The sequence below is a fragment of the Delphinus delphis genome, chromosome 15 (assembly GCF_949987515.2).
Source record: "Delphinus delphis chromosome 15, mDelDel1.2, whole genome shotgun sequence".
Taxonomy (NCBI): Eukaryota; Metazoa; Chordata; class Mammalia; order Artiodactyla; family Delphinidae; genus Delphinus; species Delphinus delphis.
The window spans coordinates 51,379,782-51,406,340 of NC_082697.1; the positions used below are offsets into that span (position 1 = coordinate 51,379,782).

Here is a 26,559-nt window from a genome sequence, read left to right on the forward strand (position 1 = left end):
ATGGCTTCGGCTGCTCTTGAACTCCTGGGCATGACCCTGGCTGTGCTGGGCTGGCTGGGGACCCTGGTGTCCTGTGCCCTGCCCCTGTGGAAGGTGACCGCCTTCATCGGCAACAGCATTGTGGTGGCCCAGGTGGTGTGGGAGGGGCTGTGGATGTCCTGCGTGGTGCAGAGCACCGGCCAGATGCAGTGCAAGGTGTACGACTCGCTGCTGGCGCTGCCCCAGGACCTGCAGGCTGCCCGAGCCCTCTGCGTTATCGCCCTCTTGCTGGCTCTGCTTGGCCTGCTGGTGGCCATCACGGGTGCACAGTGTACCACCTGCGTGGAGGATGAAGGCGCCAAGGCCCGCATTGTGCTCACCGGGGGGGTCATCCTCCTCCTCTCAGGCATCCTGGTGCTCATCCCTGTGTGCTGGACCGCCCACGCCATCATCCAGGACTTCTACAACCCCCTGGTGGCTGAGGCCCTCAAGCGGGAGCTGGGAGCCTCTCTCTACCTGGGCTGGGCGGCATCTGCCCTGCTTATGTTGGGCGGGGGCCTCCTCTGCTGCACATGCCCCCCGCCCCAGATCGACCGGCCCCGGGGACCGAGGTTGGGCTACTCTATCCCCTCCCGCTCGGGTGCATCTGGGCTGGACAAGAGAGACTACGTGTGAGGTGAATGTCCATGGAAGCCTGCTGCTTAGAACCTTGACCCTGTGCTGGATGCCCTGCCCTAATCCTTGCCTTCTACTGTCAATCCCTCCCCCAGGTGAAACCCACTTTCCAGATGCTGGAGCCCAGCCCGGCTGCAGGGCTAGTCTCAGCGGGCCTGACTGAGTCTAGACCCTCCTCAGGGTCCCCACCTCCATCCAGGCAGGGTGCCCTGGCCTGCCCCTGCTTCCCCCAATTTTCTCTCTTCTGCTGTCTCCTTCTTCAGGCTGGCCCTCCTCTTCCTGAGCCCTCCCCTGCCCCCAGAACCTGGGCCTCACTCAAAGGGCAGTAGCTCCTTATGCCCTCCCTGGCCTGGAGTTGGTCCCTTCTGACCTGGCCACTACCAGCATCCAGAGGCCCAGGACAGGTCATCTGGGAGCAGCCACTCTCCTCCAGGCCTGGAGGCCCTGCCCATCATCAACCCCCCTCACCCCCACCTTTGAGTAGGGAATAAATAGACCATTTGTAACCCGGCTCCTTTGATCTGTGGTTGGGCCGGGAAGACCTGATGGCCTCTCCTGGGTTTGTCTGGCCAAGGCCTGCTCCAGGTCCTGACCAGTGGGTAACCTCACTCAGGCCACGCAAGGCACGGGGGCAACACGGGAGGTGAGTGACTTGTGCCCACCTCCTCCTGCCAGGCTGGCACTCAGCAGACCCCCAGCAACACCAAAGGCAAGTAACCAAACAAAATGTGCTTTATTTAGTAAAAACTGGTGAGTGTGGGCAGGACATGGCAGAAGTGCACAGGGGCTGGGGATGGGAGGGTCAGGGGTCAGCACAGGGGGGACATGACTCAGGATGGAGAAGCCAGAGGTCAGAAGACTTGGAGGTGGGTGGGTCTTTGGTAACTTATCACCTGCTCCTCTAGAGGCTACACATGGCTCAAAAGCCCCTGGGGGTTCCAGAGGCCTGACCAGCAAGGGAAGGCTTGTCTCTGCAGGCCTAGGGAGGCCCTACCCCCAACATCAGCAGGAACTCTCGGGGACAGGATGAAAGCACCTGGATAGCAAGCACCCTTCACATGGGGCCCAAAGCTCCAGGTTGGTCTCTAAGATGGGGGTGTCCAGGGTGGAGAAAGATCCAGAAACTCTGAAGCATCACCTCTTTGGCTCCATCATCCAAAGGTGAGGAACGCCAGTAGCAGAGCCCAGGTGGGTTATCAAATGGATTAACCACCGCCCCCCACCAATATAAAGCAAAAACAACACCAAAGCTGTCATGGATCACCATTGCCATGGCTCCAGCTCAGAGGGTTAGGCTCCACTCTCAAGGGAGCCCACGCTCCCCTTCCCAAATTAGACGTAATTCTTAGTGGGGTACTCAGAGGGACCCCGAGAGGCAGTATGTGGGGCTGAGGCCGAGTATCGGGCCATATAATGGCTAGAGCCCCGGGACCCCCCAGAGGGGCAGGTGCAGCACAGTAGCCCCCCACCCAGCAACAAAAGGCCAGAAGCTGCCCAGCCCAGGTAGAGGGAGGCTCCCAGCTCCCGCTTTTGGGCCTCGGCCACCAGGGGGTTGTAGAAGTCCTGGATGATGGTGTGGGCAGTCCAGCACACGGGGATCAGGGTCAGGACTCCTGAGATGACAAAGATGATCCCAGAGATGAGCACCAGACGGGCCTTGGAGTCCTTGTCCTCCACACAGGTGGTGCACTTGGCCCCTGCGAGGTAGACCAGCAGGCCGAGCAGGACCACTAGGAGAGTGATGACACAGAGGGCTCGGGCAGCCTGCAGGTCCTGGGGCAGCGCCAGCAGCGAGTCGTACACCTTGCACTGCATCTGGCCAGTGCTCTGCACCACGCAGGACATCCACAGCCCCTCCCACACCACCTGGGCCACCACAATGCTGTTGCCGATGAAGGCGGTCACCTTCCACAGGGGCAGGGCACAGGACACCAGGGCATTCACCCAGCCAAGCAGTGTCAGGACGATCCCCAGGATTTGCAGACCAGCAGAGGCCATGGTGAGGTTGAGGTTGAGGAGCTGCACTGCGGGACAGAAGCAGAGTAACGTTAAGATCAGCTGGCCCAGCCCCTGGTTCCCAGTGAATGCTAACCCCCATGCCACATGCCATGGCCACCACACAGGACACCAAGAGTATGAACCCTGGGAATCAGGACACCGTGTCCTGTAACATGGGCAAGGCATGCTCCCTGAGCCTCATTTTCTCATGGGCAAAATGAGCATTTAATGCTTTAGTATTTTTTTTTCCCCAGACAGGCACTAGTTTATAAGAGTGAAAAAGTAAGCAACCCAGTCCTAGTTGTTTTGAGTGCAAATGAAATATAAAGCCTATGCACATGCTTGCCCATGGCTTCAGCTACTTTGGGTACAAAGGGGCAAAAGGGATGAAACAATAGAATGCAGTTTTTTGGTGGTTTCCACAGGGTTAATGGGTGGTAGGTTTGCTCTAGCCATGAGTTTCAGGCTTAAAACTTAGTTTTAACACCAAGAATAGAGATACAAGTTTCCTCCCAGCACCCAACATAAATGTCCAAACCCTTCACCCCAACTTGGTTCTGTACCCCATACAGGCGGTTGCCAGTTTGATCTTAAGATCTTGTGTACATGGTGGCCAGTCAGCCCTGGCCTTGCCTGCCACTGCCTGGCCCAAACCAATCCCACCCAGTCAGACCCTGGATGGGGCAGGAGAGATGGAGGGAAACAAAAACAAAAACAGCCCTCCCACCCCGAAGCACTTCCTTTCCCAAGGCCACCGGCTGCCTCCCTGGTTCCTGCCCTTCTGTCCTCCCCTAGGGGGGCCACAGAGCAGACCCCCAAGGTTGGTGACTTTTTTTGTGTATTCTTGCCCCAAGTGCCATTCTCTCAGGACACAACTTCCCTAAAAGAAGTTACCACCCTTGGGGTCTGTCCAGTGAAACATCTCCTCTGGGGCAGCCCTGGCCCCCTCACATCCCACTTCGTGTTGGAGGTCGCCGCGGGGGATCCCTTCCGTTCAGGGTCCCGTTGTGGCTCTCCATTGCCCAAAGTTCCCGCGCACGGCTCGGACCTAAACTTAGCACCGGCCCCACCAGGGTGGCCAGAGGGCAGACTCTCCACTCATTTGCACCCGCCCATAACCCGGGCCGAACTCATGGCCTGGGGGGAGATAGGACGCGGCGGGCCGTATGGCGCTAATCCCAAACCCAGTGTCAGCCCTCCAGGACTCTGGCCGGGTTAGGGCCGGGGCCACGCCAGACTGGGCACCCAGCACCTCTCCCTTACAAGCGTGTCCCTGCTCTCGACTCCTTCCCTTTCCACGCACTACAGGCTCGGCTCATCCGAGGGCGTCCCCTCCCGCTCTCGATCCCTATTTCCCTTCTGAGTCTGGCCCGAAGAAGGGTGTCCTCAGCCCCCCGGCCTGGAAGCCGCGCACCCTGGAAGGTTCTAATGGCGGCGCTAGCTGCAGGGTCCGCTCCCGCAGGTGAGGGGGAAGGGAGCCCCGCCCCAGAGGGAAGCACAGGTGGGGGAGGGGCGCCTGGGTTTCGGTGCCTTTGTCCCCGGGCTGGGGGAGGGGCGTTTAACCCTTCCGCCAAAGGACCCCATTAGGGCTTTGGTGCAGCCCCCCGCCCAGGGGCTCCTGGCCCTGGGTGGCTGCCGCCCAATCAGTTCAGGTTCTTCACGCGCACCCCAACCCAACTCCGCCACTCCCCCTGCCCCCCTATCTTCGAGGCACCTACCCCCTCCCCCACGACACGCACACTTCCCCCAGGCTCACCTGCAAAGGAGTCCACCAAGATTCGGAGTAGCAGGCGGAGTGCTGGGACTGGGGCGGAGGCGGGGGTCTTAAAGAGGCAATGACGTCACCGGACCACCGCCCAGGGGAGGGGCAGAGACCCCAGTCCAGACCGCGGCGGACGCGCGAATCCCAACCTCGTCAGTGGGGGGCGCTCGAGCCTGGAGCCGCTGCTCCCCCATCTGGCCCGGGTGCAGGGCATCAACTGGCTGAAGTCCGGCAAGCAGTGGGTCAAGGGGCAGGGTATGGAGCCGAACAGAGCTTGGGGCTCGACTCCGGAACTCACCTAACCTTCCCGAGCCTCATTTTAGTCTGAAAAATGGAGACAACAAGCCCACATTTTACTATGTAACTATGTCCTAAGGTAGAAATTAAAGGGCACAGTATTATTATTTTTGTTGTATTGTTATTATCATACCCTCGGGGCCCTTAAGAAACAGCTTTCTCTGTGCTGGGTTGTTTCGTGTCAGATCCGCCCTCTCGCCCAACATGCACCTCCTGGGCTTCCGCACCGAGAAGGCAGGGCCAGATCTGCATCCCTTTGGCGTTCTGGCCGCTCCCGCACAGAGACGGCGTTTGTTGAGCGAATAACTGAACTTAGAGGTCCGGGCGGGACCCGGCATCTAGGGGTGGATCATGGGGCGGGCAGAGGCTAGGGATCCGCCCCGGAAGGCGGGGGCGGGGCCGCTGCTGTCTGCCCGGGTACGCTGGCGGCCAGCGCAGACTGCAGCCGCCGCCCGACGAACACCATGTCTCCTGGCCCACTACGCCCGCTGCCGCGGCTCTTCGTGCTGGGGCTCGGGCTGGCGCTGCTGAGCGCCGCGGCCGGGGAGCGAGTGCCAGGTATGCCCGGCCCGGGCTGGGCGGGAGGGCGTGGGAGACGGAGGACTCCCAGGTCCGGGATCGGGGAGCCGTCATTGGGGGCCTAGAGGAGGGGGCAGAACTGGGGGGACTAGGCGGACATGGGGATCCGGGGTCAGGTGGTCTCCAGACACCGCGCTCCCTGGCCAGGAGAGGTCCCATCTCGCTCCCAGCTTCATCCGTAGTCCGGGCCTCAGTTTCCCGCCTGTCCAATTTGGGGGGCGGGGGAGGCTTCGGTCCTGAGTCTGGACTCGGAAGTGGAGAGAGAAGAAAAGTTTGAGGGAGGGATGTCCCGTCCGGTAAGGTGGCACGCCCCCAGCCTGATCAATACCGGGTCTGCCCACCCCCCTTAACCGGAGAGTTGGGGGGGTGCTGAGAAGCACGGAGGTCTGTGCCCCCCATACCATGTGGGGTGCCCCCTTCCATCCGGTGACTTCAGTGCCCAGCTATGCGGGGGGAGGGACCGGGGTCGGGCCCGGTGCCCAGGAATGAGTCACCCGCCGGCGGCGGCGGGGGGGCTGTTATGGGGACCTGACCCACTCCCCCAGCGTCCCGCACTACGCCCCCCTCTCCCCCGCGCTGCCGTGTCCCGGTCGGGCCGTGCGGTCACCTGTGAGGAATGTGGAGGGAGGGCGCCGGTGACTCACGTTATTCGAGCCGGCCGACCCTGACCTCAGCCCCAAAAATAGCCGCCCCCCGCCTCTGACTCGTGGCCCCCTCCCCAGGCACCACCCCCTGCTCTCGCGGCAGCTCCTGGAGCGCGGACCTAGACAAGTGCATGGACTGCGCATCGTGCCCCACGCGACCGCACAGCGACTTCTGCCTGGGCTGTGAGTGGGGGCGGGGCCAGAGGCGAGCGGACCCCAGTCTGGGGGAGAGGGTTGCTGGGTGGAGAGGGGAGCAGATCTGTGGAATTAATTGGGAGAGGCTGGATTGAGGAAGGGGCTCTGACTGGGGTAGGGACCAAGGTGGAGGAAAGGCTTAAGGCTCCGATCTAGGGGGCGGGGCTGGTCCCTAGAGGGGCGAGGTCTGACTTGGAGTCCCGCCCCCAGGCGCTGCGGCCCCTCCAGCCTCCTTCAGGCTGCTGTGGCCCATCCTTGGGGGTGCCCTGAGCCTGGCCCTCGTTCTGGGGCTGCTTTCCGGATTCCTGGTCTGGAGACGGTGCCGCAGGAGAGAAAAGTTTACCAGTAAGTGTGCCCCTGCCCGCCCGACGGCCCCTCATCATTCCTCAACAACTCCCCCGCTCCTGATGCCCCTCTTCTTATCTTGCAGCCCCCATCGAGGAGACCGGCGGGGAGGGCTGTCCTGGCGTGGCCCTGATCCAGTGACAGTGAGCGCCCCCTGCCAGCAGGAGGCTGCGCCCACTCATCATTCATTCATTCATTCTGGAGCCAGCCCCAGCCTCCCAGACACAGCCAGAGCCAGGCTGCTCCAACCACAGGGGTGTGGAGGGATGGGGGACAGCAAGTCACCTCTCTGAGGCCTGGGTCCAGGCTTCAGAAGCGCCTTCCAAGGTGTCTGACTGCCCTGACTCTGGCTCCAGAATAGAAAAGGAGACCCTGGCTGGCTCATGTCAGACAGCTGACACTAAGGAACCACAGCATTTGCACAAGGGTCCCCCCACCCCCACTATGGCCTGGGGGCCAGGCTGACCTGAGAGACAGACACAACATCAGGACCCACCCACTCAGATGTACTGAAATTCCACCAGGGGGTCTCAGCCTGGGGGGCTAGGGACCTGTTCCTAACTCTAGGGGGCTGGCCCTCTAGCACGGCTGGCCCTAAGACACTGCCCCTCCAACCCCCAAAAGGGGGGAGATATTTATTTTGGGAAGAAAGTTTGGAGGGGGAGAGAATTTATTAATAAAAGAATCTTTAACTTTAAATGGTTTGGAGAGTGGCATAATCCCAGCCTGACTTCCCAGAGCTGGAGGGAGGAGTGAGTCAGCCGCGGGGGTGGGGGTGAGGCTCTGACTCACACATTCTCAATGCCTGAGCCCAGCCTGCCAGGACCTGGCTGTGCCCTGACCGTTTTCCAGGGAAGATCTTGAGGAGAAACCCCAGCATCCAGCACCCCTGCCCTGCCCTCCCTTTCCCAAAGGCCCTGGGTTCCACACTGTAGCCTTCATTTGCTCAGCAATCTTTATTCAGTTCTCTGGGGAGGGGACGGCTCCCTTCCCATGCTCCTGCGCCTCCCACCCCAGGGCTCCGTGGGGCTCAGTGTCCTCTGTTGGGGGAAGGTCCTTGTGCCCAGAGGCCTGGTCTGGAGGAAAAGCAGGGCAGCTGCTCCCTTCGTGGGAGTGCTGGCCTCCCCTGCTGTGGGGAAGAAGGAAGGTGGGCAGGGGCACTGCCCCCCAGCACTCAGAGCTCCATTATGTCCCCAGCTGGGGTTGCAGGATAGTGGCGGCTGGGGGTGTCCCCCAGCCTCAGCAACCGGAGCGCTTCAGGGATCAGGTTCCCAGGGTAGCACCAGAGAAGCAGCTCAGAGCAAGGGCTTCTGGAAGAGGAAATGACAGTCACGGCATAGGGCTGAGGCTGGACTGGCAGAGCCACACCCCACCTGGTACAGGTCCCCAGGGGCTCCTGGACTGCTGGCACCTTCCAAGGAGCCAAGTAGGGAAACAACAGAGGTTGGCTAGAAGCTAAAAATAGCAAGATGAGGCAGAGCCTGGAGATTGGCTCTGAGGATTGGGTATGATCCTCCAGAAGGCCCAGCTAGTGGATTGTGGATTGTGCCTACCTGAGTGGGGGCAGAGCTGGGGGGAAAGCCATGGGGGGGCTGCAGTAAGGGTGGTCATTGTGCAGGCTGAGTCTAGAGAAATGGGTGACCATGTTCTCCTCAGACAGGAACTGCTTGCGCAGGGGCTCCCTGGGGAGAGACGAGGAGGCAGGCAGCCTGGGATATTCAGAAGAGAGGTAGTCTGATGGGGACCTGAGGTGACAGAGGGCTTGCTGGGAGTCCCTCCCTGCCCCCAAACTCACTGCTCCTCCTCCAGGCGACGCTTGGTACTCATGGGCACAGGTCCTCGGAGAGGGGAGCTGGGAAGAAAAGAGAGCCAGGAGCACCCCACCCTCTTGGACCCATCCCCAGGATCTGCCCAACTAAGCCTGCAGCGTCAGCCAGGAGCCCCCAGCCCAACCCTGTCTCAGCTGACGCCTAAGTCACCTCCTCTCCCAGACCATCCAGAAGCCTGCCTCGGAGTCTGTCCAGAGTCTGCAATCCTGTCTTAACTCATGCCCAAGCCCTGCCGATAAACCCCACCGCGTGTCATCCTGCAGACCAGCCCTGAGGGCCCAGCAAAGCTCCTGGGCCCCCGGGCCAGGCCCACCCAGGGCCCCCACACACACCTCGCGTCCAGGCCTCGGGACGCCCCTGAGTCAGCCCGCGGGTCGCGCCGGGCCCGACCCTGGGGGCTTCGCTCCAGGGGTTGCTGCAAGATCATTGGTGTTCGGGGTCCTGCGAGCGGAGGGGTGGGATCCGGGCGACAGGGGCGGAGCCTCCGAGGGCGTGGCTCAACACGTGGGCGTGGCTTTAGGCGCGCGCGCGCGCGCGCGGCCAGGTTCCACGCAGGCGCGGAAGACGGGCGGCACGCGACTGGAAGGCGGGTCGGTTCAGCGGGGTAGGGGAGGGGAGGTAGGGGAAGGGACCTGGTGTAGTGGCGTTGAGGAGGGCGCCACTTAGTGTTGGGACCTTCTTGGCGGTCACCTCCGCTCCTGGGACTCGGGTTACGCGGCGGCCGCCTTCACGCCGGACCCGCCACCAGTGTTGGGTAGGTGACGCGCCGCGAAAGGGAGGCGCTCGCCGGCACTTCCGGTCTCGTGAGGCTTCGTCGCGCGCGGAGCACTCTGGGACTTTTATTTCTCGAGATGGAGCGAGCCATGCCGCAAGCGGTGCCTCTGGGTCAGGTGAGGGGGCGTGATGCGTGGTACCTTCTGGGGTTTGTAGTCCATGCCCGGCTCCGAAGGGGCCGGCAAGGAGTCGTGCGCTCAAGACCTGTTTTGCGTGGGCTGTTGGTGGGACTCGGATTCTGACCCGAGGGAGGGAGAGTAACCCAGAAATACCTCAGGGGCCTAACATGAAAGTCAGGATACGGATTAGGAGTCAGTACGTTTTTCTGTATTGGAGTAATAGAGCCACTTTTTTTTTTTTCTTTTTTTTTTTTTTGCGGTACGTGGGCCTCTCAATGTTGTGGCCTCTCCCGTTGCGGAGCACAGGCTCCGGACGCGCAGGCTCAGCGGCCATGGCTCACGGGCCCAGCCGCTCCGCGGCACGTGGGATCCCACGGACACGAACCCGTGTCCCCTGCATTGGCAGGCAGACTCTCAACCACTGCGCCACCAGGGAAGCCCCTAGAGCCACTTTTTAAGCGGTTTCTCCGAGGCAGCCCTGTGCGAAGCTTTTTATATACAGTAGCTCGTCCAATCATGACGAAATCTCCAGTGGGCTCCTTTTGACAGTTGAGGAAACGTGGAGGAGAGGCTGAGTCCTTGGTCAACAAAAGTTCCAATAGGCATCAAGCCTCAACTCTCCCCTTTCTCACCTCCTTCTTCGAGCCACTCCTGGGACTATATGGACAGGTGCCTGCTTGGTGGGCTATAAAAAGGAGAACTGAGAAGTCAGTGCGGTGGGAGGCCGGACTGCGGCGGGAGGCCGGACTGCAGCAGGGGAAGCAGGAAGGAGTGTGTGGTTCAGGGGTCCCAGACGCCCCAGACAGCCTTCATCCAGCCTCTCTCCACAGATGGAAGTATTTCAGGCCTTGCAGCGGCTGCACATGATCATTTTTTCCCAGAATGTCTCACCCTGTGGGAAGTTCCTGGCAGCCGGCAACAATTACGGGCAGATAGCCATCTTTAGGTACCCTTGCCCCTGCTCCCCACCATCCATTAGCTCTGGCACTTGGTCCTCCTGGGGCTGATGCCCCCTGCTTCTGACTCTCAGGCCCCTCTCCTTTCAGCTTGTCTGCTGCTTTGAGCTCTGAGGCCAAAGAGGAAAGTAAGAAGCCCATGGTGACCTTCCAAGGTGGGTGCAGGCATTGAGGCCAGCTTAGGGAACCCCCGGGTGGACGAGAGGAGCAGGACAGGGTCACTCAGGTTCTGTACTTCCATTTAGCCCACGATGGACCCGTCTACAGCATGGTCTCCACTGATCGACATCTGCTCAGTGCTGGGGATGGGGAGGTGAAGGCCTGGCTTTGGGCAGAGATCCTTAAGAAGGTGAGTGTGGAGCTGGGGGAAGGGTGAGGTGCCCAGACCCAGAGAGAGCCTTTGAGGTCACCCAGTGTTTTCCTCCATGAAGGGCTGTAAGGAGCTGTGGCGTCGTCAGCCCCCATACAGGTGAGCCAGGCCCATGTGGGCAGAGGGCATGTGGGGGTGAAGGTACTGCCTCACAAGAGCTGACTCTGCTTTCCCTCTCCCAGGACCAGTCTGGAAGTACCTGAGATCAATGCTTTGCTTCTCGTCCCCAAGGTTTGAGCCCTTTTTAATCGGGGCTCTGCCCTGCCCTGTTTTGGGCCCAAATTTTAATCCTTCCCCTCTCCCTGTTCTGACTTGACATTCTCTTCTGACCCCATCCTTCCTTCTTCTGCAGGAGAATTCCCTCATCCTGGCGGGGGGAGACTGTCAGTTGCATACGATGGACCTTGAGACGGGGACCTTCACAGTGAGAGGGCTGTGGAACTGGAGTGGCAGGGGCGGGGTGGGGGAGCAGGGGCAGCAGCATCCTTCCTGGATCTTGTCCTGACACTGCCCCTCTCCCTGCAGCGGGCCCTCTGGGGCCACACAGACTACATCCACTGCCTGGCACTGCGGGATCGGAGCCCCGAGGTGCTGTCAGGTGGCGAGGATGGGGCCGTGCGGCTTTGGGGTAAGGGAATGTCTGATTGGAGGGAAAGATGGTGGTAAGGGAGGCTGGGGCAAGGAGGGTACTTTTTATGGTTCTTCCCCCACAGACCTCCGCACGGCCAAGGAGGTCCAGACGATTGAGGTCTACAAGCACGAGGTGAGGGCGCACCCCATGCTCTGTCTTTCTTCCTTCCTGGGCATCTCCTGTGTCTTCACCTCCTCCTCTATTCTCCTCCTCCCTCCCAGGAGTGCTCGAGGCCCCACAATGGGCGCTGGATTGGGTGTTTGGCAACTGACTCCGACTGGATGGTGAGCCGGGCAGAGTGCAGGATGGGGTGGCAGCTCCGGGCCCTGTCCAGCTGAGAGCCTGTGGTTCATGGCGGCTGGGGACCCCCACCTTTCTGCCCAGGTCTGTGGAGGTGGTCCAGCACTAACCCTCTGGCACCTTCGATCCTCTACACCCACCACCGTCTTCCCCATGCGGGCACCACAGAAGCACGTTACCTTCTACCAGGACTTGGTGAGGCCCTCTGTCTTGCTTCTGCCAGCCCTGCCCCGCTCCCCCTGCAGCCCTGAACCCTGAGGCCCCTCCTTGTCTTCCACAGATTCTATCAGCTGGACAGGGTCGCTGTGTCAATCAGTGGCAGCTGAGCGGGGAGCTCAAGGCCCAGGTGCCTGGCTCCTCCCCAGGGCTGCTAAGCCTCAGCCTCAACCAGCAACCAGCAGCCCCTGAGTGCAAGGTGGGTTCAGCAAGGGGCAGTGGGGATCCTGGGAGGCCAGGGCATGTGGGCAGGTCAGTCACTCCCCTCTTGCCTCTAGGTCCTGACAGCTGCAGGCAACAGCTGCAGGGTGGATGTCTTCACCAATCTGGGCTACCGAGCTTTCTCCCTGTCCTTCTGACCTCCAGCAACACCCCCACCTCCATCTCAGGGGTTCGGAGTGGTTTGGTTTTTTCTTTTTTTTATACTAATAAAATTTGGGGCCTTTTTTTTTCATGTGCTTTTTTCCCAAGAATGGAGGCCAAGTCAGTGCAATGATTTATATATTACTCTTTCTGAGCTTGATACATAAATACCCACCCTCAACCCTGTCCTGGAGCATGCCGGGGGCCAGGGGGCCTAGTCCCTGGGAAAGATAGACTTATATAGATTCGAAAAACAGCTCTGCCACACCTGCCCCTGCCACCCACCTGGGGTACCTGGTCCCCAAAGCTGGCCCCTGCTCCCGGTGAGCCCTTGCCCAGCCTCTCGGGGTGGAGAGGGCACCAGCCGCCTTTGGCAGACAGTCGGGGCCCGTTGCTCCGCTGGCCAGAAGAGGAAAGGGAGCCAAAGAGGGCAAAGGTGGCCCCCTCGACCAGGCGCTCAGGTCCTTCGGAAGAGGTTGCTGAAGAAGCCGCCGGCGGGCCCAGGGCCCAGGCGCAGCGAGAGGCGCGGCGGGTTGCGGCTCGGGGCGGATCCAGCCGCACTCAGCTCTTTCTGGCGTTGTGATCGCAGCTGCTGCCCGATGACCACCTGCATGTCGTCCTGCGGACAGGGCGGCCGGGCCGGCAGGTCGGGTCAGCGTTCGGCACCGCCCCTGCCGGCACCGCCCCGCCGGCACCGCCCCGCCGGCACCGCCCCTCACCTGCCAGGCTTCCAGCTCTTGCGTCAGCGCCACCTTCTGGCGGATGGTGCGAAGCAGCTCCCGGGAGAGGGAGTCCCGCTCCAGAGAAACGCGGCTGAGCTCCAGGGCCAGTTCCAGGGACCTGCAAGAGCGAGGGGCAGAGAGCAGGTACGAGGGCGCTGGGGCGTCAGCGAACAGTGGTGGTTGGGGGCTCCTGGACGCAGGCGGGAGTGAGGCCGCTAATACCGAAACCAGGGAGGTTAGAGGGCCCTTGCATCGGAGTGGGGACAATTATAGCACTCGCGGGAGGGAATCCGAGACCCAGAAAGGCCAGAGTGTCCTGGGGGCCTGCAGCCCCCCCTGGGGCGGTGGTGGATGGTGGCAGATGCTCACTTGTTCACAGCCTCGTCCCGATCCGAGAGGGCACCGCTTAAGATCTCCTCGGGATCCTCCTGCGCCCGCAGTTCCTTCTGCCTTTGCAGCTCCTCCCGCAGGGACTGTAGCTCTCCCCGCTGCAGCGCTATCTGCGGACAGGGTAAGGTGCAGAAAGGCAGGTAGGCCCCTGAGTGCCCCAGCTCTTACTCTTCCAGGCAGCCTGGACTCCAGCTCGCCGCCCTCCCGCCCCCTCCCCCACCCCCCCATCCCCGCCTGCTCCACAAACAACCCAGACAGTTGTGGTCCTGTGCTGGAGATGAATTTTCTGAGCGCCTAGAGGGGTGGGGCTGGTCGGGGCTAGATGGGTGGTATAAGCCTGCAGGAAGGATGCATGGAGAAGCATTGGGAGGTGGGACTAAAGGGGCAGTGTAGTTCAGGAAGTCTTCCTGGAGGAGGTGACATACAGGCTGACTCTTCAAACATGATTGCAAGTTTGTTGGGTTGAAGGGCTATCCAGGTAGAGGGGAATTCGTGGGCAAAGGTTCGGAGATGTAGATGGGAAAGAGAAACTGACATTGAGAGGGACTTTGCGTCCAGTACTATGCTCCCCCCACCTCATCCTGCAACCGGACCACTTCCGCCTCCTTCTCTTCCAGTATTTCCACTGGGCTCAGGGATGCTCGCTTCCTGGGAGGCTCCAACCTCTCCTCCTGGGGCGAAGGCTGGTGGCTGGATGCCTCTTGGGTCTCTGGGGGCAGAGTGGCCTATTCACCAAAGAAACTGGTCAGTGCAGTGTCAAACCTCGTGGGAAAAAAAGGAGGGACGGAGTCTGCAGCCCTCCTGGATGGTACGTGTAGAGGCTGGTGGGCCGAGAGCTCACCAGAGCATCTCCGCCTTTGTCCGCGTTCTGGTCTTGGTCCTTGCTGTCGAGGCTATGGGCAAGCTCTGACTGAAGCGAGGCTCCTGAGATGTTGGCGTCCTGGAGGCGCGACTCCTCCTCCAGCTCCGAGACCCGCCGCTGCAGCCTCCGCAGCGCACTCAGTGCCTCCCCCGCCTCGGAGCGCGCGAGTTCCAGCTGCGACCAACCCACCACAGAGTGAAACAAGGGCGGTCAGCCAGGTGCTCCCGCCACCGGCATCCCGCGGCCGGCCCACAGGGGGCGCCGGCACGCCGCAGAGAGTCAGGCAGCTCCGCGCGTCCGCGCAGCCCAGCGCTGAAGTTGGCTCCCACTCCCGGATCGCTGGGCTGCCTTGGGCCGCGCAGTTACCCTCGGCAGACACCAATTTCCTCCCCTATAAAGCAGGGCACCGATGGGTGCCGCGGCTTCAAAGTCTCCCATCACCGTTCCTCCAGTCCCACCCCACCAGGTCACCTCGAAAAGCCCCACCCCCTCCCCCGACCATACCAGTCTACCTTCTAACTCTCTCACTAGTGCTATCATCCAGCATTGACTGATCCTTTCTTCTAAGCTGGGCAATGTGCTGAGTGTCTCATACCCTTACCACAGCCATGTACCATTACATCCCATCTCACAGATGGGGAAACTGAGGCTGGTGTTCCACAATAGTAGGAAGGGACACTGAAATAAGAACCCAGATAATTTGACCACAAAATGCAAACTCCTGAGATCTCAAACATCAAGCCATACTGCCTCTTTTCATTTCCTTTCCTCCATTTTCACAGCCCAGACCTGGTCCAGGTCCCTATCATCTCTGCCCTGAGTTCTGGCCTCAGCCCCATCCCTGGCCTCCCAGATGCCAGTCTCTGATGCATTCTAAGATTACTGCCCCTGCTCAGTAGCTTATGGCTCCCACTTGCCCTTGTGCTAATGCCTGTGCTCTTCTGGCCCAGCTGTTAGGGCTCCCAGTGACCCAGCTCTGGTGTCTTCTTCCAGGAAGCCCTGAGGCAGTGGCCAAGGCCCTGGCTGGATGCAGCTGCCCACCCCAACCCTACTAGTCACCTCCAGACTGTGCTCGTGCCTCTCCCGCCGTAGCAGCAGCAGCTCCTCATGGGTTGCCTGTAGCCTGCCCTGGCCCTTTTCCACCTCCTCACACAGACCTCGAATCTGGGCCTCCAGGTCCTGTCGGCGACTCTGGAGCATCTGATTCTGGGGAAAGGCCTCAGAGCTGGAGTGGAAGGGCTAGGCCAGGCACAGACAGCTCCCAGCCAGCCTTCCAGGCTCAACAGACCCAGCTGGCACTCACCTCCCCCTGCAGACATTCCAGCCGTGTCCTCAACTCTGCCCCAGCCAAGGCCTGGGCCTGGCACTGACCCCGAAGGCCATCCAATTCTCTCTGAAGCTCCTGCTCAGTCTGGGAGGCCTGAGGGTGGGGGGAGGCAGTGGAGCCCTCAGCTGGCCCAAGCCACAACACCAAGCCCAGTGCACCCACTCCCACCAGGACCCAGGTATCTGCCACTCCTTCCCAGGGACCCGGGGTCAGAGCCGTCCCACCTGGGCCAGCTGCTGGCTGAGCTGGAGGTTCTGTTCACTGAGTTCACTGAGGGCGCGTGCCCGCTCCCGTCCGCTGTCCTGCTGCTCAGAACGCTGCTCCCCCAGCTGGGCCCGAAGGGCCTCCACGTCCCCCTCCAGCTCCACAGTCCTGGCCTCCCACTCAGCTCCCCGGGCTGCCAGGCCTCGGCGGAGCTCATGGTTCTCCTGCTGCAGCCGCTGTGGGGGCCGGGACAGAGGGTAGAGACAGGGAGAGGTGAGACTGGAGGGGACGCAGGGAGACAGAGACCCAAAGAAAGTCCAAGGGGGGTCTGAGACAAGCCTGAAAACCAGAAACATGAGAGAGCCGGGGAGGAAGTGGGCAGAGGGCAAGACACAGCCTCAGACAGCAGAGGAGGAGGGGGAGCAATAGAAAGAAGCTTCCAGGAGGAGCTGACCCTGGGCCAGAGTTGGGCGGGGCTCCCTGATGCCCACTCACCTCTGGCTGCCACCAGGGCTTCTGGACCCGAGGGCGTAGGCGCCATTTGTGGCGCCTGAGTCTGGCAGAATTGAAGCCTCGGCCCATGGCCTCACACACCTGGGTTCCAGGGGCTCGGGAGGTTCGGCCTCTGCCCAGCCTCTCTGCTCCGTCCCTCTCCCCCAGCTCCTCCTGGCTAGCTCCCTCTAATTAACCCTGGTTAGCCACACCCTGGCCCCAGGCCTCTGCCTGCCCTCCCCCAAACCTGTCTAACCAGCAGGGGGATGCTCCTGGCACACCCAGATGCCCAGCTTGTGGAGGCAGGCAAGTCAGGGGGCCAGCGTCTCCTGCCTCCCCGTCATAGACTCTCCACGCAGGAAGGTGAAGCTAATCACAGCTGCTACAATGATTAGCAGGCATTCCTGCCAGGGCCTGTGCTAGCACTTTATATTATTTTATTTACTCCACGAGACTTAGACTCCTTAACATCCTCATTTTACAAATGAGGAAACTGGGCCTCAGAGAGGTTAAAAGCCTTGCCCAAGGACACACAGTGAGTTAGTGGAGCCGGGATTCTAACCCAGGCAGCCAAGCCCTTAACCAAATACTGTGGGGGCAACACAGCTCTAGGATGGAGCCCACAGATTCGGGGTCTGATTGTCCTGGCCGTTGTCCTGCTCTGCTGCTGCTTTGTGGTAAGGCAAGTTCCCTAATATCTCCAAGTCCCATCCATCCATCCATCCATCCATCCATCCAATATTTCCTGAGCTCACCCTGTTTTGGAGTCTTTGTCAGCAGTAAGTGAGACCACCAAGTTCCGTGCCTGAAGCAGCTTAGAGTCCAGAGGCAAATGGACACTTCATTGAACCAGGTAGTTTCAGAGGGGGAACATTAAGAGCTCTAAAGAAACCCTGGTAAGTGATGAAAAGGAGTGGGGTGGGGTGGGGATCCTTCAGGAGGAAGTGATGTCTGTTGACTCCTGCAGGGCAAGAAGGAAGAGGGCTACAGCAAGGGACAGCAAGTGCAAAGGCCCTGAGGCAATAAGCGTGGGTTGCTCAGGGAACTGAAAAAAGGCCCCCTCTGAGAAGGGACTGCGTGGCTGAGATGACTGACGTCAAGGAGGTCACAAGGGGAGGAGTTTTGGTTTCATTCTAAATGTGAGGGGGAGCCACTGAGAGATTCTGGGCAAGGACTGAAATGATCTGATTTGCAATTTTTGAGGATCCCTCTGGCTTCCCCATGGAGAAGGGGCTCAGGGGGCAAGAGTGGAAGCTGAGGACCAGTGAGGAGGCAGCTGCAGTGTCTGGGGCAGATGATGGGGCTGCGGCCAGCTTGGAGAGATGGTGAGAAGTGGGTAGACTCACAATCTAGTTTCGAAGAAGAATCAACAGGGCCTGCCAGTGTGGGAGGGAGAGGTCACAGAGATGTGCAGGCTCTGGTCCTACGGCGGGAAGCTGGGGTGGGGACAGCAGGGGATGGGGTCATGGAATCCAGTGCCACTTATGTTGAAATGCCCATTAGGTGGCCAGGTGGGGAGGGTGTGGGGCCGACGACATGGATACAGGAGTCAGTGGTGTCTAGGGTGTTTAGGGGACCAGATGTGACCCCCAGGGTGAGAGTGTGGCTGACCACAGCCTGGGCAGAGGGAACTGTTCATATCTCCCAGAGCCGGGTGAGAATTGACTGAGATGATGCATGGAAAGTGCTTAGCCCAGAGCCAGGCAGGGAGAGAGCCCAGGATCTGTTGGCAATACTGCTGAGGAGACAGACCCAAGATTCAGAGAGGTCCAGCAGCTTGCCCAAGGTCACAAAGCCAGGCAGGGATCTGAACCCAGGTCCTGTCTTGCCCTCAGAGCCCATGTTCTTAACCACTGGGCAACACTGCCAGGGAGGCTGGTCCCAGACCTGAACTGCTGTTCCAGAGGCATCCCCCTGCCTGGCTTTCCTCTCCCTGCCCCCCTGCCTGGTCCCTCCCCTGTCCTCCATCCCCCCAGCCCTGCCCTCTGCTGTCAGCTCACTTCCTCATGCTCGGAGTGCTGGGCGCTCAGCATCTCCAGCCGCCGCTGCAGCTCCTCATTGCGCTCCAGAAGCATCTTGCCAAGCTCTGCGGCCAACAACAGGTCTTTCTCCTTCTGCTGCAGCTGCAGGGCCAGGTCCTCGGGCTCCTCAGGCCTTGGGCCCCCTCCCAGGAATGAGTCCCGCTGCTCCAGCATGAAGGGGAAGAAGCCCTCATTGCTGCTGGGGGAGGTGCCCCTGGAGAGCAGCCCGGATGGGAAGCTGGGCCCTTCTGGGGAGCTCATGGTGCCTGCAGTGTCTGTGGGGACAGGTAGGTCTGTGGGGAGAGGTAGCTGCATGACACTCTACACCGCAGCCCAAAGGGGTTCACTGCCCTGCCCCGCACCCCCCCCCCCCCCACACACACACACTGGCCAAGACGTGGCTCTCCTGCAGTTCTTCACCTGCCTGCTGGCCCTCTCGGTCCTGCAGCCAGGGCCTCCCTGGGCCATGAAGGGTTAATGATCTGTGTCTTGGCTGTCCAGCTCCTTTAATGTCCCCAGGGTAAACTGAGGCAGGGAGAAGCAGGAAAAGAGCTGTCCAGGCTTCTGCCTCTAGCAGATGTTTTCTGCTCCCAGGAAACCTTCTCCCAGTGCTCCAGGACCACACGCCACCCCAGTGACAGTCCCCACCCCCCTCTTCCCATGACCCAGCTGTTCTGGCTCCCAGCCTCTTACCAGCTGAGAAACTCTTCCCAGAACCCAGGTTCTTGGGACTCAGGACTCTGCGATTAGTCCAGCCTCTTCTCCCAAGAATACAGGGCCTTGTGAACTTCCGTGTCCTGAGCCCTTAGCCCCCAGAAATCCAGCACCCTCCCTTTCCAGAAGCCCAGGCCCAAGTTCCCTGCCCCCCAGCCCTCCTGGCCCTTGTTTTCCTATTTTCTCAGGTCCCCATCCTGAACTTAGGTGCCCAGACCCTCAGCCCACCCCTTCTGGATTGCTGGCCCCAGTCCCTCAGATTCCAGGCCCTGAGCGGGTGGGCGGGCCGGCGAGGTAACAGGTTGTGCCGGTACTGCCGCCCGACCGTCCACTCCAGGTTTCTGTTTACTTCCCGCCCGGATTTGGGGATGGGAGCCTGGTGGCACTCCCCTAGGGCCGCCAGGGCCCGCAGTTCAGGGGCTCCAGGGCTCAGGAGGGAGGGGACACATGGGGCTTTCCTGGCATATTACCCCTCTCCAGCACTCCTGAGGTTCTCCACCCCCTACGCGCCCACACACGTCTGTCCCTTCCCCTCCTCCCCTCGCCATGTGTCCGACCCTAGGCCTACTCTCAGGACCCAGGCATCAGCGGCAGTCCCAGCCCAAATGCCCCCCGGCCAGGCTGGGGGTCTCCCTGACGTGGCCTCTGCAGGCCCAACACCACTCTGGGACTCAGGGGTATCCCTCCTCCTCACCCCTCCCGGCACCGAGCTACCAGTTATTAGCACCTCAGCCCAGGCGTCAGGGTCCCCACGCCTCGACACCCAACCCTAGGCGTCGTTAGCCCAGCCACCGCCTTCCTGCCTTCCTTCCTGCCCGCGTCCCCCGTTTCCCGGCCCCGGGAGTCCGGCCCGGCCGCTCCTGCCCCGCCCCATGCCCCACTCGCCCACTCTCTCCGGCCCGGTCCGCCCAAAACTTGAAGGGCCCCCATCCTCGGCGCCCCTTAGGCTCTCACCCGACGACGCCGGGCTCCCTCCGAGGTACCCGCGGCCCCGGTCCCCTCTTCCGGAGACGGCGCCAGGTGAACTGCCCGCACAGGTGAGGGGGCGGTGCCACGGGCAAGGCTGGGGCGCCTCCTGGTGGCCGGAATGGCCAGGTGGGGCCCAAAGAAAGTCGCGTCGACCCAGGTCAGAGCCAGTGACCCATCTTGCCGCCATCGGAAAACGACAGGGCCCATTAACTGACCACCTGCTGTGTGCAGACCCCTGAGTATATATGTCAGCTCCTTTCCCCTCACAACTTCCCTTGTGGGATAGGAAATTATTAACAATAACAACAAATCTAACATGTATTAATGCTAAGTAATATGCTAAGTAATAATATCTTCTTATATGGGGATAACTTCTTTACTTTCATGACATCCTAATGAAGCAGGAACTACTATTATCCCCATTTTACAGATGAGGAAACTGAGGGCCAGGGAGAATCTAACTTGCTTGGGGTCACATGGACAGAACTTGAATGTGAGCAGCACAAGTGTGACTTCAGGATGTGTGCTCTTATGCTGATTCCCATGCTGTAGGTGACAGCTAAAGTGACTTGCCCGTAACCACACCTTAGCCTGTGCGCCTCCCAACTTGAGGCTCTCAGTTCCCAGGCTGCACAGAGGCAGAGGCAGAGGCAGAGGTCTGGGTATGGAGAGTGGGAGGATCCAGGCCTGGGTTCTGGGGTCCAGCCCAGTGCAGCCTGGGCATGCGGGGGATGCCCCTGCCGTGGCCTGGTGGCTTGTCAGGAGTCTCCTCAGACTTCCAGGGCTCCCTGGGTCCCTGTAAAAGGGGTTCCTGTCCTGGTGAGTAGGGACAGATGGAGGGCTGGGAGCAATGGTATGCTGGTAACACTTTAACAACAGACTCTCTGGGGAAAAAGAATGCCCTGAGTTGTTGCTTTTGCCAATTTCTGTGCTGTAAGTACTCCCTCCAAAGCTGATTTCAAGCTACTGATGTGACATCCTTGAATGTGGAGATGGGCAGAAATGTCCATAATCAGCTTTTGCCAGCCAGTATCAGCTGGGTTCCCTGCCCCTCTGGCTGGGGGGGTCAGGGCTTCTGAGTCTTGGAGGACTGGAGTCCTATCTGGCTGAGTTTTAGAAAAACAGGAGGAAGATGGGAGCTGGGACTCCTGACTTGTGGGGAAATGGATGCAAGGATTCCTTGGAGGGATGGTTCGGGGGCTGGGACTACTGCGTCCGGGGCTGGGACAAGGGTACCAATTACATTGCAAAGGGGTCTGTGGGCTGCCTTGCCTGGCAAGGCTACTACATTCTCCCATAGCACCTGTGGGACAGCCTGGCAGACTTCAGAGGGCTGGAGACACCCCAGCCTTGCCTCGGTGCTGCCACCTAACTCCCTCCAAATACCAGGACCACCCGGGGCCCCAGGTGTAATGCACCCACACTCCACTCCCTGAGCCCCCCTCCTGCCAGGCAGGGGGTGGGCTCACCTGGAGATGAAGTACTCAAGGCCCTACTCCCAAAGGAGGTTCACAGTCCACCCAGGAAGTTGGAGGAGGTGTAGACCTATAAACCAGAAAGGCACCAATAAAACAAACAGCAAAAGAGCTTGGCTCTCGGGTGCTGGCATCACATGGCTTCAATCCAAATTCCAGTTTGGTCACATGTCAGCTGTGTGTACCTGTGTCATTCAGCTGACTGGCCTCTGCAGCCCTCAGTTTCCCCATCTGTAAAACAGAGGCGATCACAGTTCCTAGCTTATGGAGTTCTGAGAATTCAATGAGGGTGAAGTACCAGCGCTTAGGCTGTGCTCATGATCCTCAGCAGGGCCCTAAGAAATGGCTCACCACACGTATTACAATGCATTTCATCCTCACAGCAACCCTATTAAGTCATTGCCATTCACAGACAGGTTACCAGCTCAGGGAGGCAAAGTGATTTGTCTGTGGCTGCATAGCCGACCTCTCATCCCAGCTTACCTGGTTCCCAGCCCCAGTCATTCTTTGGACATTTGAATCTGGCCTCCAGCCTCCCTGCTGGACCTGAGTCCTGGTCTCCAGCCCCTCCCCTGTCCCCCAGCTCCCCTCTCCCCAGCCTCCCTGCTGATCACAGGTGAAGATGGATAAGAGTGACAGAGTGGCCCCAGGGAAGCCCTAGGGATGCTGGGACATGTCCAGATAAGAGCAGGGATGATAATAACCCAGCCCTCTGGTCTCCAGCCACCCCCCAAGCAAGCCAGCTTCCTGGAGCCTCCAAGCTCTGGCTCGGCCCTGAATGCTCTCCCCAGCCTTCCTAACCACCTGGTGAGTCCTGGTGTCTCCTCCCTGGGGAAACCTCCACAGACTTCACAAGGACTTGGGCAGCCTTTGCTGGGCAGCGGAAGCCAGCAGAATGCCCCACCCCCTCCAGTGAGGCAACCCAGGGAATGGCGCACTTCCAGACCAAGGTGCCTCTGGGCTTTTACGACAGATACAGAGTCTATGAACAATAAGTAGTATTGTTTGGGGCATTTAAAACTTTCCTATAAAATGTTTTGCACTGAATACGTTGTTCTGTAACTTGCTTTTTTTCATTTAGCCTGATATTTCCAAGTTTTTTCCCAACTTAAAAAAAAAATTGACTTTATTGGTAGGTATTCATTCCCTAGGGCTGCCATAACAAATTTATGGCTCAAAAAACAGAAATGTATTGTTTCATAGTTCTGGGGGCCAGAAGCCTGAAATCAAGGTGTGGGCAGTGTTGGCTCCTCCTTGAGCCCCCGACGGGCATCTCTCCCACACTGCTCTCCCAGCTCCATGGTCCATCACCCAGAGCTCCCCGTGCTCCTTCCGCAGGTCTTATCCCCTGGAAACCACTGATCTGCTTTACTTTGCCTCTTCCAGATTGCTCTCTGAATGGAGTCGTGGCAGTGAAAGCACCAACTCCTAACCACAGGACCGCTAGGGAAGTCCCTGCTCCTGGCTGCTTTGACCCAGCATAATGCTGCTGCGATTCATCCATGTCATACATATCAGTGGAATCAATAGGGTTGAGAAGTTTCAAATCTAAAGGAAAGTTGCTGAAATAACACAATGAATACCCTCCACTTAAGCTCCCAATGGTGGACATTTTGCCACATTTGCTTTCTTGCTCTCTTACACGACACACACTCGCACACATTTTACTAAACCGTTGGCTACTTCACCTTGCATCTCTGAGGACGCAGATATCCCTCTACATAATCATGTACCATTATCACATGTGATCGACTGAACATTTCTCTTTAGACCCCTTTCATCTGAAATACTCCCCTTGCCTTCTTTTTTTTTCTTTTTTTAAATATTTATTTATTTATTTTGGCTGTGCCGGGTCTTAGTTGTGGCCCACAGGATCTTCTGTTGCGGCATGCATGCGGGATCTAGTTCTCTGACCAGAGATTGAGCCCAGGCCCCCAGCATTGGGAGCATGGAGTCTTACTCACTGGACCACCAGGGAAGTCCCACTCCCCTTGCCTTCTTATGTGTCTTTTGGGATATTGACTTTGGGGGGAAGAATACAAGCAGCTGTTTTCCAAAATGTTTCTCAGACTTATCCAGGATAATGTATTTAGATTTAGTTTGTTCTTAACAGCTGTAAGGTATTTCATCCAATGTTTATGCCCCGATTTGTTTCTCCACTCTCCTATCAATGAACACTTAGTCTTCTGGCACTTCTTCAACATTATAAACAATGTTCTAATGCACATCCTTGTACGTAGATCTCCATGGACACTTGGATGGAAATTTTATGCTGTCATCATTCTAGAAGTAGAATCAGTGGGGGGAGGTGTTCCAGTGATCTCTTGCTGGGTAATAACTATCCCACCATTTAGAGGCTTGGAACAGCAAGTTTTTTTTTTTTTAATTATTCTTTAGAACTTTTTTTAAAATTTATTTTTGGCTGCGTTGGGTCTTCATTGCTGCACGTGGGCTTTCTCTAGTTTTGGCTAGCGGGGGCTCCTCTTCATTGCGGTGCGCGGGCTTCTCATCGTGGTGGCTTCTCTTGTTGCAAAGCACAGGCTCTAGGCACACAGGCTCAGTAGTTGTGTCGCACAGGCTTCATGTGGGATCTTCCCAGACCAGGGCTTGAAGCCGTGTCCCCTGCATTGACAGGCGGATTCTTAACCACTGTGCCACCAGGGAAGCCCAGCAATTTGGTTTTCTCTCTCACAGTTTTGAGGGTTGGCTGGGCTCTGCCGGGATCTCATGCAGTTGCAGGTAAGATGGTGGCCGGGGCTGGAGTCATCAGATGGTTTCTCCGCTCCCAAGTCTGGCGCCTGGGCTGGCTGGCTGGGTCAGCTGGGACGAGATAGCGTTTCTTTCTTCACGCAGCCTCTGCACGCGTCTGCCTGGATTTCCTCCCAGCGAGGCTATCCCAGACTCCTCACGTGGCAGCCGACTTCCCCAAAAACGAGGTTCCAAGAAGCCTGGGCAGAAGCTGCCAGGCTTCTTAAGACTCAGAAGTTCCCAGAACCATCACTTCTACAGCATGCTACTGGTCAGGTAAGGCACTGAGTCAGCCCAGGTTCCAGGGGAAAGGAGTGGATTCCACCTCCCCACAGGAGGTGTAGAGAAGAATTTGCAGCCATCTTTTACCTACCACAGAGGTTATACTCTTCAGTTTTATTAAATATCGCCCAACCGGTTTCCAAAGGGTAGGTATGAATTTACACTCTGTAATCAGAAGTCCAACTCCATTTCTGATGTTTGCTGATAACCTGAAAGCCTCAGGCTTCCCTCTTCCCTCTTGTGTCCCACATCTGGGCAAGCTGATAAGAAGGCCCTGATGCTTGCTCCCTTGCACAGGCAGGAAATTGAATTCAGGAAAGCCCTGGCCAGTGTGGAGGGGCCCTCAATCCAGCCTCACCCCCTAACCACAGTGAAAGCCCCTCCTCACTCTCTCAAGCCATTTCTGACCTGCTTGGGAACCTGCCCTGCTCCTCCCAGGAAGCCTCATTATGTGAGTCATCAATCTTATCCTACTCTCTGGCTATGTGTGACCTCATCAGTCTTCACCTCTGAACCAAATTTTGTGTGGAGGGTTTGATCCCATCATGGAGCAACCAGGAAGCACACTCCTATCAGCAGAGTGTGAGTTTCATCTAGCCCGTACCTAGCTAATACTTGGCATCATCAGACTTTTTAATTTTTGCCAATCTGATGACAAACATGGTGTGAGATAATAGAAAAAATATATATCGGTCTCTGCCCTCAGTTCCTGGTACAAAGCTCCTGAAATCCTTGTAAATGGGGATGCCAGGAGAAGTGAGGTTTTCATTAAGTTGGTGTCAGTGAAGTGGGATTTGCTAGAACTCATGGAAGCATGTGGCTTGGGAAGAGAAAGGATAAAAGGGCAGGGGATGCGGAGATTTTGATTCCTGGTGGCCATGTGGTCACCCATGGCCTGGAGAAGCAGCTGTGCTGTATTCAGGTACTAAAGGTAAAAGCTGGCAATGGAATTTAGGGATGGACCCAACTCCCAGGGAGTTGGTTCAATTGAGGCAGAAGGAAATGAAAACTACTAAGAAAACAGCAAATGATTCAATTGTTTATTGTTATTGGTAACAGCTAAAATGAAATTAAAAGAGAGTGCTGGGTGGAACATTGATACTGATCAGATTTTGGTGAGTCTGAGCTTTGGCCACTAGCCTAATGCCACCCACTGAGGGAAAAGTCATGCAGGGACAACCATAAGAACCTCTGAGACCTCAGGTCACCAGGAAGGTAGTCAAGGGGGGGGAAGGGCAAAACCAAGAAACTGCTGAAAACAGGGGGACAGTGTGGAGGGCTTTTTTTCATTTCGTGGATCAGTATCATCACTTTCTTGAAGACCCTTTCTTGAAATGGATTGTGAGAGTAACTAGCTTAGGGGCTGTTCTTTGGTTTTGAGTCTGCAGAGTGGAAGGGCATGTCTGGGTTGTTCAGGACCCACAGCTCAGTATGAAAGAATCACAGATGGTTATAAGTGATCCAGACCCACAGGAGGTTATTCCCGAGGGAACAGCCAGCCTGGTAGACTGAATAAAAGCCACAGTAAGGTCTGATTACCCTGAGAAGGAGAACTATCCATCTCGCCCCATAAATGCCAAGTGGAACACTGCAGATGAAGTGGCTGACAACTCTGTATGCTAGCCACCTGGGGCTGGCTTTAAAATGACTTGAATATTCGCCCACAAAATACGCCCCTTACCCCGACCACCCTCTGGTTGGGGGGTGGCCCTTTTGCATGGGTACCCCACATAACCCGACTGCTGCAAAACTGAAGGACAGTTCAGGAAGCCTTATAAATCTGCGGTCCCAGCTCCCCCTCATGGGTCTTACTAAAGAAAAAAAATTAGGTTAATTAACAAGAAAATGGGGGGACTTCCCTGGTGGCGCAGTGGTTAAGAATTCACCTGCCAATTCAGGGGACATGGGTGTGAGCCCTGGTCCAGGAAGATCCCACATGCCGCGGAGCAACTAAATCCGTGCGCCACAACTACTGAGCCTGTGCTCTAGAGCCTGCGAGCCACAACTACTGAGCCCGCACGTGCCTAGAGCCTGTGTTCCACAAGAGAATCCACCGCCATGAAGAGTAGCCCTCCCTCGCTGCAACTAGAGAAAGCCCAGCAACAAAGACCCAACGCAGCCAAAAATAAATAAATAAATTTAGTTATTAAAAAAAAAAATGGGGAAAGGCAGAGAGAATCAAGAGACAAGAGACAGGTCTTGGCAGGGTGAACATTTTTAAAGGGTTATTAAGAAATAAGGTGAATAAAACGATTATTAATAGGAATGAAACAAAGAGGAAAACGCGAGGAAAGAAGGACTTCCTTGGTGGTCCAGTGGTT

At 58.1% G+C, this 26,559-nt stretch overlaps 6 protein-coding genes across 17 annotated transcripts; 3 read left to right on the top strand and 3 right to left on the bottom strand.

Annotated features, from left to right (window-relative positions):
* Positions 1–654, top strand: CLDN9 (claudin 9). Its single transcript, XM_060033008.1, has one exon. The coding sequence runs from the start codon at positions 1–3 to the stop codon at positions 652–654; it is 654 nt and encodes a 217-aa protein (XP_059888991.1).
* A 1,332-nt stretch (positions 655–1,986) lies between these two features.
* Positions 1,987–2,652, bottom strand: CLDN6 (claudin 6). The gene has a single exon (XM_060033009.1). The coding sequence runs from the start codon at positions 2,650–2,652 to the stop codon at positions 1,987–1,989; it is 666 nt and encodes a 221-aa protein (XP_059888992.1).
* Positions 2,653–5,139: 2,487 nt separating this feature from the next.
* TNFRSF12A (TNF receptor superfamily member 12A) lies at positions 5,140–6,766 on the top strand. Its single transcript, XM_060033010.2, has 4 exons — positions 5,140–5,269; positions 6,013–6,117; positions 6,340–6,474; positions 6,560–6,766. The coding sequence occupies exons 1-4, from the start codon at positions 5,176–5,178 to the stop codon at positions 6,613–6,615; spliced, it is 390 nt and encodes a 129-aa protein (XP_059888993.1). The 5' UTR covers positions 5,140–5,175; the 3' UTR covers positions 6,616–6,766.
* A 649-nt stretch (positions 6,767–7,415) lies between these two features.
* On the bottom strand, positions 7,416–8,867 carry HCFC1R1 (host cell factor C1 regulator 1). Of its 2 annotated transcripts, none has more exons than XM_060031600.1 (4): positions 8,636–8,867; positions 8,270–8,326; positions 8,028–8,156; positions 7,416–7,784 (listed from the first exon to the last, which is right to left on the bottom strand). In XM_060031600.1, exons 1-4 carry the CDS (start codon positions 8,728–8,730, stop codon positions 7,649–7,651), a joined length of 417 nt encoding a protein of 138 aa, XP_059887583.1. In that variant the 5' UTR covers positions 8,731–8,867; the 3' UTR covers positions 7,416–7,648. The 2 variants fall into 2 exon arrangements, with proteins under 2 accessions (XP_059887583.1, XP_059887582.1); XM_060031599.1 differs by having other exon boundaries at positions 8,028–8,183.
* A 184-nt stretch (positions 8,868–9,051) lies between these two features.
* Positions 9,052–12,152, top strand: THOC6 (THO complex subunit 6). Of its 2 annotated transcripts, XM_060031596.1 has the most exons (13): positions 9,052–9,193; positions 10,027–10,142; positions 10,243–10,307; positions 10,398–10,501; positions 10,584–10,621; positions 10,705–10,753; positions 10,875–10,946; positions 11,048–11,150; positions 11,236–11,285; positions 11,375–11,437; positions 11,538–11,648; positions 11,734–11,868; positions 11,948–12,152. In XM_060031596.1, exons 1-13 carry the CDS (start codon positions 9,155–9,157, stop codon positions 12,026–12,028), a joined length of 1,026 nt encoding a protein of 341 aa, XP_059887579.1. In that variant the 5' UTR covers positions 9,052–9,154; the 3' UTR covers positions 12,029–12,152. The 2 variants fall into 2 exon arrangements, with proteins under 2 accessions (XP_059887579.1, XP_059887581.1); XM_060031598.1 differs by lacking the exon at positions 10,027–10,142.
* A 5-nt stretch (positions 12,153–12,157) lies between these two features.
* On the bottom strand, positions 12,158–19,773 carry BICDL2 (BICD family like cargo adaptor 2). 10 transcript variants are annotated; one of them, XM_060031586.1, is made up of 11 exons: positions 19,719–19,773; positions 18,434–18,575; positions 18,030–18,343; positions 15,558–15,773; positions 15,310–15,426; positions 15,066–15,212; positions 13,986–14,180; positions 13,720–13,869; positions 13,124–13,254; positions 12,752–12,872; positions 12,158–12,651 (listed from the first exon to the last, which is right to left on the bottom strand). In XM_060031586.1, exons 2-11 carry the CDS (start codon positions 18,516–18,518, stop codon positions 12,490–12,492), a joined length of 1,638 nt encoding a protein of 545 aa, XP_059887569.1. In that variant the 5' UTR covers positions 18,519–18,575; positions 19,719–19,773; the 3' UTR covers positions 12,158–12,489. The 10 variants fall into 10 exon arrangements, with proteins under 10 accessions (XP_059887569.1, XP_059887575.1, XP_059887570.1 ...); XM_060031592.1 differs by lacking the exon at positions 18,434–18,575 and having other exon boundaries at positions 18,030–18,325; positions 19,719–19,740; XM_060031587.1 differs by lacking the exon at positions 18,434–18,575 and having other exon boundaries at positions 19,719–19,731.
* Between the last annotated feature and the right edge of the window lie 6,786 nt (positions 19,774–26,559).